Genomic DNA, 14510 nt, shown 5'->3' on the forward strand with positions numbered 1-14510 from the left:
GACTGTGTCATGTAAATATTGTTTAATCTGAACCATCTCACATATCAAAATTCATCAAAACTTTTCTTCTACAATGCTTCGGCTAAAGCTAATATTTAATGGGCAAGGGAAGTTCAAAGTTTAATAATAAATAACATGCCCTTACACAGTGCATTCATCCCAAAGGACTCTGAGCAGCTTACAGACTTATTCCAATTAAATCTGTTAACAAAAAAAATATAATGATAAATTACAAATATACCCTCAAAAACTCTGACAAGTTTCACTGAACATCCATTAATTTCCCCTATAATTACTTAGGGAGTCTTGGTTGTATAGTTTGTTCTCAATTCCTTGGGGATGTCCAAGTGATAAGCCCAAAAGAACAGGTCAAGATTGAAAGGTGTCATTAATTGTGGGACCAGAGAGCTAGAAGTGTAACAAGCTGCTCTTCGAGAAAGAATATACACGGAGGATAATCTAATTAGTGAGAGGGATCACTTATTCTTATGTTTCCTTGCTGCAGACAGAACTTGTTCATGTGTGATGACACAGGTTTTCTTGAAGAAGATGATATTTTCCTTTGCAACAATGGCAGTGCTATTGCCAGGGTTTATATGCCTTACTCCTCAGATTAATGCATATGCTGTGGGGAAATCTCCCCTTATGAAGCACAAGTATTTTTTGACAGGGGATTTCATAATGGCTGGGATACTATCTCAATTCTACATGATATCCGATCCAGTGCTTTTCAGAAGACATCCGTCTGAAGAACTGGTTGATGAGCTCATGTAAAGACTTTCTCTTAACTGTAGCATATCTCAGACCAGATATCCTTCTATAATAGGATGCTTGGGCTGAGGTAATTAGTATTATTGCTTGCAGAAGAAATTTATTTCACCTATTACCTGCAAGTTAGTTCTTTCTTCCAACATAAATTGTTACCATACTTACAGTATGAAAGATCTCAGTTCAGTGATTTATTAAAATTTTATATGAAACTTTTCTCATTTAATTACTTTGAATCAAATAATTACTTAATATGATGGAGTCACTTTATGTTGCCAATTAAATGGCATCATTTTGTGACTTAATGTTTGCTCTGAATATTAGGGAAAATGGTGATATTAGCACTTTGAACTTGATTTCTAAATAGCAAAAATATAACCTCTGTCTACCCTAACTAGGATAAAATAACACTATAAGTCTATTATGGGCAAAGAAAAAATATTTATATACAACATTTACGTTCAAGCATTTTTTTTTCATATACACACAAACCCCCTGAAGCAAATAGAAAGGGATGATGCTAGTATGTATGTATGTATGTATGTATGTATGTATGTATGTATGTATGTATGTGTGTGTGTGTGTATATATATATATATACATACACATACACACATATCATAATAAACTAATATATAAACCTAGAAGTATGTCTAAGAATTATATGTAGATAATAATATGATTATTAAAGTCCATTCAAGCAATTTATCTCTCAGTGGAAATTGTTCATAATGAATTGAAGAGCTGTAACAGTCAGTGTTCATTGACTAAAGAAATGTGCTTTTATGTTTTTCCCAAAGAGCATTTCCCCCTGCATCAAAAATCATTTATATAACACTCAGAAATATTTTTGCAGACTATTTGAAATATTATCCAAGTATTTAACTAGATTTCATACTGTTATATTAGAACATTGTACAGCTTCCAAGCCTTTAGGCATTTAGATGATTAATTTAAGTGCATGTGGAATGTTTAGTTGAAATATTTAAAAAGTATGCATAATGTCAATTCTTTGATAAATGAAATATGTTTTGGTATATATCTCTTATTGCAGATTTTTCCTACAGAACTATCAACATATTCTGGCATTGGCTTTAGCTGTGAAAGAGGTCAATGAAAACAATCACATTTTACCCAACGTAACTCTGGGTATACACCTCTCCAATAGTTATTTCATGGCGAGATGGACATACTTGGCTTCAATGGAGCTTCTCTCGACACGGGGCAGATTCATCCCCAATTATAAGTGTGATGCCAAGGATAGGGCAATATCTGTTATTGCAGGACCTAACTATCACATCTATTCCTACATGGCAAACATCTTGAATGTCTACAAGATGCCCCAGGTAAGATTTGCTATTGAACAAAGTGTAATAGGCTGTGAGAAGAGGCTTGAGAGCCAGGTGGAAGAGCCACAGTCTAGAGACAATAATCTAATCAAAAGCATCTGAGCCCAAACCAGAAAAGAAATTTGAGAAAGCAACTCAGAATGGACTCTTCATTGTTGTTTCAAATGTAAAGGGAGAGGGGGGGGAGTAATTCTTGTGGACTTGCAAGATCAGAAAACCAGAATCATGAATACTAAACATTATTTTAGGGTTACAGTAACAGAATCCCACAAGTTTGAAAACTGTTATCCCACTCTTGTTATATTTACAAAGTTAATGTTTACAAAGCAAAATAATAATAATGATGATGATATAGATTTTATATTACAGTTTATTATTTGAAAATAAATAATTGGCAATTCAAAGAGAAATGAAAACAAAAATATGGTGGCCAGATGAGATATTTTAGATACTGTACTTGATTAATTTCTCAGTCTTAATCCAAGCCCATTAATAATTGTTGGTTCTTTGACTGAGTTATAAGTACCCTTTGCTGAAGTGTATTTGCCAATGGTGTTCAGACAGTGCTCTAGCTGTTTTGGGATTGCACCCAATACATTTTATGAATAAATTTCCTTACCATGTTTTAGTAACCACATTAACAATTCGTGATTTTAAAAAAATCAATATATTATTATTTGGGAATAGTTACTTTGTTCTTTAAATTCATTTCCTGAATTAATGCATTTCTCATGTCTCTGGCTTTGTACTTATAGTACAACAAACAAATGAAAAAATATTCTGAACATCAGTTGTTTCAGAACATGATTAGATCTTGATTGTTACAGAAAACCATACATTAAGAACAGATTTTTTTTTAAAAAAAACAATGAATGTTTCAATTTCAAAAAACATGCTTCTTCTTCTTTTCCCTATGTTTAGCTGACATATGGGTCTTCTCCAACAATATATGACAAGATACAAACTGTTTTCTTTCATCGCTTTTTCCCAAATAGTGATCAACAGATTATGGGTATTCTCCAGTTGTTGCTGTATTTTAGATGGACGTGGATTGGGTTGATTACCCAACCTAGTGTGATTGGAGAGAGTTTCATACAAAATGCTGTTCCTTTGCTTTACCAGAATGGTGTCTGCTTTGACTTCATAGAAGAGTTGGTCAGGGAAACATTTTCTAATAATGTTTTAAATGTCCTTGCACGTTTTCGCAAAACACACCTGATTATCATGAAGAGCACTGTCAATGCTATTATCGTATATAGTGAAAATCAAAACACTATCTTTTTTAGAATGTTGCCCTATATTGAACAATTGGTAGAGACCCCCATTGAGAGCAAAGATAAAGTTTGGATAATGCCAGCCCAGATGGAGTTTACCTCACTTGCATTTCAAAGGATGATGGATATGAATGCCTTCAATGGTGTTATATCTTTCATAGTTTCTTCCAAGGAGATTCCTGGATTCAATAAATTCCTTCAGATGAGAAATCCAATTTCAGAAGCAGAAGACCATTTAATGAGAGAGTTCTGGGAGCAGGCTTTTCAATGTTCATTTCCTAAAGATACGTTGGATGAAGATAGAATATTGTGCACTGGAGAAGAGAAGTTGGAGAAGCTACCTAAGTCTGTCTTTGATACCACCATAAGTGGACAGAGTTACAGCATCTATAATGCAGTCTATGGTGTGGCACATGCTTTACAAGCCATGCTTACATCTAAGTCCAAATACAGGAGAAGGGCAGAAGTTGGGAGAGAAATATTGTTGGCTCAAAAACCATGGCAGGTAATAAAAGAATAAATGAATATTTCCCTTTGCTGTTCTGTCTAATGCAATAAGCTGTGCTACAAAGGTTATGGCCAATGAGAATGCTGAAGTGATGATTTTTAAGTCTCTTGCCACTCTATTTTTCTCTTGTTTTGAGAAACATTTGTAATTGTGAAGATATAACAATGCTACAAAAAATGGAAGAAAGAATTATGATGCAGTATCATCTCAGTATTTGGCAGAGATTCAATATATCTGAAGAAATATTGATGGGGGTTGAACAAACAATTATTCTATTAATGTGTCCAATCATATTAAATGAATAACCTTCAACTTAATACTACTGATTCTTCTTTCTTTCCGTTCCTTCCTTTTTTCCCATTAATTGTCTACCTCTGTTTTTGTTTAGCTCCATCACTATTTGAGAACTATCTCATTTAATAACACGGCAGGACAGAAAATTTCCTTCAATGAAAATGGGGATTTAGAGACTGGATTTGACATTATCAACTGGGTCACCTTCCCAAACAACAGTTTTGTTAAAGTCAAAGTTGGAAAGATCGACCCATCAGCTTCTGCAGATAAGCTGTTCACCATTTCTGCACAAGACATCATCTGGCCCGCCATGTTTCACCAGGTATAGCCTGCTCAGATTACAAATTGTTTGTTCTTCCCCATCCCTTCTTGCTTCCAGAATTATTGATTTGAATGGATCTAATCCTTCAAATTGTCAAGTTGAAAACTCAAAACATGAAGAAATAGAGGTAGTCCTTCAATTATAACCACAATTGAGGCCAAAAATTTACATTGCTAAGTGAGACACTGATTAGGTTTTGCTCAATTTTATGAATTTTCATGGTATAGTTGTTAAGTGAATCACTGCTATTTTAAAGTTAGTAACATACTTGTTAAATTATCTGGCTTCCTTTTGACTTTGCTTGTTAAGAAGTTCCAAAAGATGATCACATGATCCCAGGACATTGCAAGACACACACACACACACACACACACACACACACACACACATGTCCAAGTCCACGTGCACACATGCGCACACACACACACATGCCAGTTGCCAAGCATGTGGATACTTCAATAGTCATAAGTGTGAAAACCAATCATAAGTCACTTTTTTCAGTGCTTTTGCAACTTTAAAGTGTTGAAGTGAATGGTTGCATTTCATTACCTGAAATGATCAGAAAACCTAAAATATAAAGATAGAAATCTTTGTATAGTAAGGCTTAAAATAACTTCCTGATAACTTCTTGCCATATTTTTATGCTTTTAGTAGAAGTTAATCCAATACTTAGAATCTTTCTTTGTTGGCATTTCAAGGTTGCCTAATTATAATAGCTCTAGATCTCGACCATCTAGATTATCTAGATTTTGATATGCATTAAAGAAACAAAAGCTTCATATGACGGAATTCGTAACATTTTTATACGAATGGTGTAAAAAGTTAATGCCTATTGTGTGTTGGGAGATTTCCCTAAGAAGGATATTTGGAAAATCCATGTTTGTTCCCCAATAGTGACTCTGGATATTATTTGAATGTACACAACTTGAAGTGCCTTTTAATTTAAACAGGGGACTAACATGATATTAATGCTATTGAAAAAATATATGAAAAAAATAGGAAGAAAGCTGTCATCTCTTTGTGTGAGGACATATTCTAGTTGATGGTTATTATATGCTTTTGAATTGGATTCTCTCCTAGTAACTATATGAATAAATGATATTTTATTTTATTTTATTATTATTAAATTTACTGTGTATTACTGCCTATTCACCCCTGGGGACTCAAGGTGGCTTACAGAATATAAAAACCACATCTAAAAACAGTAAAACTAATAAAAAATAAATTAATGTAATACAATCAATGTAATAAAATCACCCCTTTCCCCAACCTCCTAACCCAGTGACAGCTGATTTCACAAGCCATTTAATGGGTTCCATCCTCCTCTGGGTTCCCCAGGTCCACTGCAGAACTAGGTCTTCAGTGCCTTCAGTAGAGAATACTCTACTGGAGTGGGGGCCATTCTAATCTCCAGGGATTGTCCAGGGATGTTCCAAAGATAAAGAGCCACCACAGAGAAGGCGCTTCTTCTGGGTCCCACCAGGTGTATCTCCCTCGGGGATGGGACCCACAGTATTCCCCGCCTCCCAGCTCTTATGGGTCGGGTAGATGTGACTGGCAAGAGACAGTCCCTCACATCACCTGGTACCAAGCCATGAAGGGCTTTAAAGGTGACAACCAGCACCTTGAATTGCACCCAGAAGAAAATCGGCAGGCAATGCAACAATGCAATGCAACACCTGCAGGAGAGGTGATACATGTGCACATCAGGGTCTGCACAAAACCATGTAGGCCGTTACATTTTACACCAGCTGGAGCATCCAGATGCTCTTCAAGGGAAGCCCCATGTAGAGTATGTTGCAATAGTCAAGACAGGAAGTGACTAAGGCATGAGTGACTGTGAGTAGGGATTGCTGGTCCAGAAAAGGGCATAACTGGCACCCAACTTACAGTGCCCAAAGGCCCTCCTGGCACTACCATCACCTGCTCTTCAAGCAGGAGTCATGAGTCCAGGAGAACCCTCAGATTATGCACAAGATCTGTTTGGGGTAGTGCCACCCCATCCAAGACCAAAAATGACAATTCTCCCTGAGACAACAAACCCCAAACCCAGAGACACACAATCTTGACAGGGTTTAGTTTCAAACCTGAAACAGGGATGACATAATAAGTCATCCCTGTTTCACAGATATTCAAGCAATTGTTTTGATCCCATCTGTTCACAAATCCATTATCTTCCTATTTGCCTTTTGCCTTATAATTCATGGTACTTTTTTCCCTAGCTTTCCCTTTGCTTGAATGGCATATCCTGATTTTCAAATTTTCCATTTGCTAATCGTATCTGGGAAGTTACATAGGCTACAGGTTGACCAAATAGCTCAATCTCTGTTTGATTCATGAGTAATTGGTTAGTTCTTTTTACATCTATTTTTTTTCTTTTCATTCTTGCTTCTCAGTGTCATTCATTGGACCTGGTAAGAATTAATTGAGTAGCTTATTAAAATTGTCACTGAATTGAAATTAATAAAATAACAGAGTTGGGAGATATCGTGGAGGTCTTCTAGTCCAACTCTCTCTCGGGCAGGAAACCCTGAGCAGAAGGTTGTCCAATCTCTTCTTTAAAAGCTTTCAACTACAACTTCTGGAGGAAAATCTTTCCATTGATTAATTGTTGTGGCCGATAGGAAAGTTCTAGATTGCTTCTCTCCTTTATCAGATTCCATTCATTGTTTCTTGTGCTGCCTTCAGGTGCTTTGGAAAATAGGTTGACTGCCTCTTCTTTGTGGCAACCTCTTAGATATTGGAACACTCCTCATCCTTTTTATATCTCCTGAAGCAAAGTATAGAAAAAAAGTTAAGGATTCCTTTATATAAAGGCCAATTCTCAGAATACAGTATAAAGGAATTGAGAGGAATTTGGAGGTCTTCTAGTCCAACCCCTGCCCATGCAGGAGACCCTATACCATTCCAAACAAATGGCTGTCTGATCTCTTCTAAAATTCCCACGGTGTTGGGGCACCCACAACTTCTGAAGGCAAGCTGTCAAAACACAAGGTCAAAAGCAAACAGCCTAATAATAGATCAGCAACTTGATGCCATCCACAACATATGGGCAGTAGAAGCCGTCAGATAGTAAAACTTGATTTTATAGTACACAGATTTTTCATTCATTATATGGCAATCACAGAAGTTCTGTACCCCAATAACTGCATCAGTCTTTTCTAGAATGAATCTGCTTAGTGCAGCTTTGGATCCTTGAATATTTTCTTGGCCCAACATCCAATATAGAATTGTTGAGACACACTTGAGTGCTTACCAGGAACTACCATCACCTTATTGAACCATCCACTTTTTAAAAAGAACACACAAATACAGAGAGACACACATGCAGAGAGTTGCCTGCTTGTACAGATGTACACAGCAGGTGCCACAGCTCCATGAAAAGTGATTTTTGGTGTTGTGAGTTGTACTGAAAATCACATTCACAGTTCATTATGTGCAGATCATTTAAACAGTATACCCAATCTTTACCACCAGTCTCCTAATTCTATATTAAACAGAATGAATAAATATTTACAAATCCAGATACACACAATGCACACAGAGACAGACATAGACACAGAGAGACACAGACACATAGAGAGACAGACAGACAGAGGCAGAAAGATGATGTATCAATTACCTTTCCATAAGAAAAAGTGGAGTGGAAAACGTATATTTACTTGCCATTTCAAAGTTAATTACTGATCCCCAATTTTCCTGTGAGAAAAAATAATTATCTCCCACTTTAGCTGTAGTCTTAGCATTGAAAGGTCTATGTCAACTTAAACATTCCCCAAGAAGATGGTTTGAAGGCAATCAATTTATAAAGGACAATACAGGAAGACATGATCTGAATACCGAGAACAGTAGGATGGATGGATGGATGGATGGATGGATGGATGGATGGATGGATGGATGGATGGGTAATACCCCAATAGATAAACAGGCAGACAGATAGACAGACAGATAGATAGATAGACAGACAGACAGGTGGATAGGTGGGTAAATGAATGGATGGATGGCTTGCCAAATTCAAATTTATCCTCCAAATGACAAGAAGAATGATAAAACTATGGCTCTTAGATTGCTTTTTTTCCCACCAATCCTTGATGTGCCAGTGACTGAATCCAAATCACATGGCTACAAAGGCTTCTGTTGGTCGCTGGTTGAATTTCCAACTTAAGTAGCCTTTCTGGATAAATTTGTTCTTGTGAAAAGTTGCTAAATTGAATGGTCATACCTGCAGGCTTGCCTGTGTTTAGATGTAAAATTCACCCTGAAAGAGAATTTTCTGATAGAAAATTGTGACTTTTAATATATCCTGCTTTCACTTCTTGATAGGTTCAACCTCTGTCTGTATGCAATGATCATTGCTATTCAGGGACCAGGAAGAGAAAAATAGAAGGGAAACCATTTTGCTGTTATGACTGTATTCCATGTGCAAAGGGGAAAATTTCAAACCAGATGGGTAAGATTTGCTTTTGGAAAAAAAAAAAAACATTCAGACTCATTAACTGTGATTCAAAATGCTAATATTTAACCTCCCAAGGGGACTATTTATGTCATGACTGAAGGAATGACATTGCTCCATAAATTTTAAAAATAAAAGGATATTTCAGAGAATCCAAAAATAAATGACCTATTCCAGTTGTTCCACATTATTGCTTCTGATCAATGCAGAACAAAACTATGAAAAGATAAGCCTAATGAAAACCCTTTTCTGTTGTAGGATGAGGGATTTCCCCAAGAAAGATCGAAGAGAGAGAGGGAATGAAGGGAGGGAGGGGGAGAGGGAGAGAGAGGAGAATGTGCATAAAAGAGGAACAGAGTAGAATTTTAATCACAAAACATTAATTAACTCTTCTATTTATTAACTATTTGCTCCCCTATATTACTATTTCCAGAAATAGATTTTAATGCTTTCTTGTTTCAGATGCAGTTGATTGTTTCCAATGTTCAGAAGATCGATATCCAAACAAGGCTCAAAATCTCTGTATTCTAAAAACTACAACCTTCCTGTCTTACAATGAGCCAATGGGAATCACTTTGGCAACTGTTAGTCTCGTCTTTTTTTTGCTGACAGTTTTGGTGTTGGGAATCTTCATTAAAAAGCAGGACACACCCATTGTCAAAGCCAACAACAGGAATCTCACTTATGTTCTTCTCGTTGCTCTCCTCCTTTCCTTTCTTTGCAGCTTGCTCTTCATTGGGAAACCTGACCAAATGAAATGTCTATTACGACAAACTGCTTTTGGCATCATCTTCTCCATGGCCCTTTCTTGCATTTTGGGGAAAACAACCATTGTTGTTATTGCTTTCATGGCCACTAAGCCAGGCTCCAAAATGAGGAAATGGTTGGGAAACAGGTTGGCCAAAGGTATTATCTTATTTTGCTCCATAGCACAATTCACCATTTGTTCAATGTGGTTGGCAATTTCTCCCCCATTCCCATATTTAGATATGCACTCCATGGCTGAAGAAATTGTCCTGGAATGTAATGAAGGTTCAGCCACCATGTTTTACCTTGTCCTTGGCTTTATGGGGTTCTTGGCTTCTACCAGCTTCACGGTGGCCTTTCTAGCCAGAAAGTTACCTGACAGTTTTAATGAAGCCAAATTTATCACTTTCAGCATGTTGGTCTTTTGTACTGTCTGGATATCATTTGTTCCAACCTATCTGAGTACAAAGGGAAAATATATGGTAGCTGTGGAGATCTTCTCGATTTTGGCTTCGGCAGCTGGGTTACTGGGCTGCATCTTTTTCCCCAAATGCTATGTTATTATTTTTAGACCTGATTTGAATACAAAGGGACAGTTAATAAAGAAATGATTCAAATTTTGTTCATTGGTGTGGTGCACTGTTTCCTTGATTCCAACAACAATGTGAGATTCATTACATGCCAGAATTGTTGATTCAGTACCATACAGTTACACATATAATTATCATCTTGACACAAATTTCTAACAAAAAACTCACACATATTGAAGAGAAAAATTCATATGAAGAAATCTATAACCAGGACTACAAAATTGTATCAAGTAACACTAACTCTGGTTCCCTTGGGAAGAATTGGGAAGAATGAGCCGAGGTGGCGCAGTGGTTAAATGCAGCACTGCAGGCTACTTCAGCTGACTGCAGTTCAGTAGTTCGGCTGTTCAAATCTCACCGGCTCAGGGTTGACTCAGCTTTCCATCCTTCCGAGGTTGGTAAAATGAGGACCCGGATTGTTGGGGGCAATATGCTGACTCTGTAAACCACTTAGAGAGGGCTGACAGCCCTATGAAGCAGTATATAAGTCTAACTGCTATTGCTAATTATCTAAGTGGAAACAAATACTGCATCTCAGATTTTTAAAATATTAAAATTTTCAGCAATTATAGCATTTATGGGGCTTGGCATTGGAAATAATATTAGAGAAATTTTTCATTATTCCTCTACTAAGTGGGTTGGAGAAAATTTCTCATCAATGAAAAATATTTCAGGCTCCAATCCAAATAATCCATTTCAGTTCCCGAAGATCTCAGTAATTTTGAAGGAACTTACTAATGGATGCTTCTCAGTGGTGAAATTCAACATTTTTTACTACCACTTAGATATGGTGAAATATTGAATGCAAAGGGTGAAATAAAATCTATGCAAGAACTGCAAGGTATAAAGATGAACTGGTTTTCATATGTGCAAATACATTCTAGATATGATAAAGGTCTTAAAATGGAAGATTTCCATGATAAAATGACCGAGTTAGATTAAATTTTGACAGGGACTGATGAAAAGGTAATCAAAGAACTATATGGATAGAGGTTAGAGATTTAGCTAGAAGAAGAACAAGTTAAAGAATCTATGATTGGTTGGAGAAAATTTTGGGGATATGGGATTGATTTAGAGAATTTGCAGAAATTGTGGTCTCAATATTATAAAATGACTATCTCAAAAGCATACAAAGAAAATTTGTATAAGGTTTTTTACAGGTGGCACAAGAATAGCAAGAATGTTCAAGAACAAATCAGAAAAGTGTTGGAAATGCCATCAGATACCGGGATCATATTACCATATGTGGTGGACTTGCACAGGTCGCGCCCTCCCCTCTCAAAAGGATTCCACTTGGCCACCACTTCCTCCTCTTCTTCTTCTTCTTCCTCCTCCTTCTCCCCGTCCAAGGCCCTCAGCAGCAGCAGCAGCAGCAGCCACCACCACCGCTGCCATCGCACGGCAGTCCTTGGGACCACGCCGCCACTTCTTCTTCTTCCCCGCCCTTCCCAGTTAGCTTGCTTGAAACTGCGAGGAGGCTGGAGGAGGGTCACGGGGGTGGAATTGGGGGAGGGCTGAGAGGTTGCCAGCCCCTTTCACAGGAAAGTTAACTTTTCTTGGTGAAATCCTGCCTCCCCCCCCCACGTGGGTGAATGGTTGGCTGTCCTCTTCACGGCCATCGCCGAGGCTGGGAGCCTCCCTTCCCCTCTGCTGTCTCCACTCAAGGTTGGGTTTGAACTTTGAAGTGAGATGATCGATTGTGTGAATGCTGCATGTTTGGTGTGCCTGGGAAATCACACCGCATCCCCGTAAAGGAGGCAGCAACACAATAGGCGGCAGGCAGGCAGGCAACCCTCCCAGCTTCATGCTAGATCAGCAGCTCATCCTCTGACCTCTTTGTTTGGCTGGTGAAGAAAGTGTGAGGCTCAAGAGCTAACATAAAAAAAAAAACAGGACCATATTTTCCTGGCAAGATTCTTGCAAAATTTATTTGCAAAATTTTAGAAAGGCTCCTTATGTGAAGATTTTAAAAACGTGAACTGGACCTCTATTAGGGAGGGGAGTAGAAGATCAGAGGTAACCATTTGGATCCCTTTTCAAAAGGGAATAAATATTATCAGCAGTTTGGTTAGTAAATTGTAGTTAACAGCATGTTGGCTTGAAAAGTGGTCTTTAGATTAGATATTGCAGCTTGCATAGAATAAAGTTAGCATACTTGAAGTGAAATAGGCTTTGGTTATGTTTAGGTTGCATTAGCTAAAATGTGCCAATACCATCCTTGTTGGTAAGAATTGTTGTCATGTTAGAAGAATGACTCAGGCTGACAGCCTAATCTACTCTGTGTTAAATAAATAAAATGGATGGATGGAAATGAAAGAATACAGAAAAGGTTGGTGAGGCATTTAATGGCCTATGGATGAGAATGGTAGCTGTTTAGTAAGAAAATCTGTTTGGAATGTGCATATACATTCATATGTGGCCATAGGAAAATAATTAATAGAAATAAAAAAGCATGATTGATTTTTACTGTTTTTGATGAAAGTTTCGGAAAGAGGAGGTGTGGGGCAGATCATGGGATTGCTGGTTTCTGAGCTTGGTGCAGCAAGGATCCCACTATCTTACTATTTTATTTTTCTTTATGTACACTGAGAGCATATTCACCAAAGACAAATTCCTTGTGTGTCCAATCACACTTGGCTAATAAACTATTCTATTCTATTTTACTCTACTCTATTCATTTCTATTTCAATTCTAACAAGGAGTTTAGCTTCTCTCTCTTGCAAATGTAAGCTACCACAAGGCATTATAATGCAAGCTAGCCTTAACTTTCAAACAGTTCATTTAGTGACCAAGTTACAATGGCATTGAAAAAAGTGTCTGATGACCATTATCACACTTAGCGACCATTTTCACACTTAGCGACCGTTGCAGCATCCTCATGGTCACGTGATCAAAATTTTGATGTTTGGCAACAGATTCGTATTTATGATGGTTTCAGTGTCCTGGGGTCATGCTTGACAAAATATATTTTTTTTTAATCAAGCCCCCCCCCCCCGGTCAATGGTGTCCCTCTTTACCAATCTGAAAATCTGGTCATCTTACCCTAGACCCTCTCTTTATTGGATTACACATACCCAATTCTTGCAACCATTCTTCATATGTTTAAGCCTCTAGTCTCCTAATCATCTTTGTTTTTCTTCCCTGCACTCTCAACATCTTTTTGCTACTGTGAAAAGAGACTTCTATTCTTTGGAAAGTTGCAGGTAATAAGATCTAGGAGTGGGGTTGCAGGCCTCACTGAACCAAAGTTTTAAGCTAACAAAATTGCAAAATGTACCAGACATATTTCTAATGTGCTGACTTGTGTGCTGCATTTTCTACAAAGTAGGTAATTGTATGGATATATTTAGAGCAGGAAATATGGAACTGAAAGTAATACATGGTGAGAGTTCCAAATGTACATGGGTGTTTACAGAAAGGGATGGTCAGAAAGTAGGAAAGAACAAGGAAGTGAAACTATGGAATGCATATGTCAGTTAAAAAGAAAGAAAGTATAAGAAATGTGTCTTGAGATAAGAATGGTGTCCTTTGCCCAATAGCAGTCCTCATAGGATCTGCTATCTTTATTGGAACCCATTGCAATGGTTTGATTATGTAAGTTTTGTTGTGGAATTGCATTGCTAAGTTGGCTATTCATGTTCCAAATTGCTCATGAAATAAACCTCTCAATCTTAAAGTAAGATTTATTGCTTGTGGTTTTTCTGTGTTCCTCTTTAGTGGGATATTTTGACGAAAATTTTAAAGAGCGAGATCCAAATTTAATTCAATTATTTTGATTAATTTGTTTAATTAATGATGAATGAAATTTTGATTTGAATTTATCTATTTTAATAAAAGAGGAACTCATGATGACATGATAGCAGCGTTCCAATATCTAAGGGACTGCCACAAAGAAGAGGTAATAAATCTATTCTGAAGGTGGAACAAGAAACAATGAATGTAAACTAATAATTTTTAAAAAAGTGACCCGACAAATGCGCGCTCGACTAAAGTGCGCTGACAAAACCGCAGTGACAAAACTGCAACGTCATCAACGTGCTGACAACAGTGCACCGACAACAGTGCGCCGACAGAAGCACGATTTAAGTTAAGGTAAGGGTTAGGGTCAGGGTTAGGGTTAGGGTTAGGGTTAGGGTTAGGGTTAGGTTTAGAGTTAGGTTTAGGGTTAGGGTTAGGGTTAGGTTTAAGTTTAGGGTTAGGTTTAG

General features: G+C 37.3%; 1 protein-coding gene across 1 annotated transcript; it reads left to right on the forward strand.

Moving 5' to 3' along the window:
- Positions 1-645: 645 nt before the first annotated feature.
- Positions 646-10326, forward strand: LOC116522630 (vomeronasal type-2 receptor 26-like). The gene is made up of 6 exons (XM_032237628.1): positions 646-770; positions 1937-2114; positions 3039-3896; positions 4288-4515; positions 8839-8965; positions 9431-10326. The coding sequence occupies exons 1-6, from the start codon at positions 646-648 to the stop codon at positions 10324-10326; spliced, it is 2412 nt and encodes an 803-aa protein (XP_032093519.1).
- Positions 10327-14510: the final 4184 nt, after the last annotated feature.

Source organism: Thamnophis elegans, chromosome Z, assembly GCF_009769535.1.
Source record: "Thamnophis elegans isolate rThaEle1 chromosome Z, rThaEle1.pri, whole genome shotgun sequence".
Classification (NCBI taxonomy): Eukaryota; Metazoa; Chordata; class Lepidosauria; order Squamata; family Colubridae; genus Thamnophis; species Thamnophis elegans.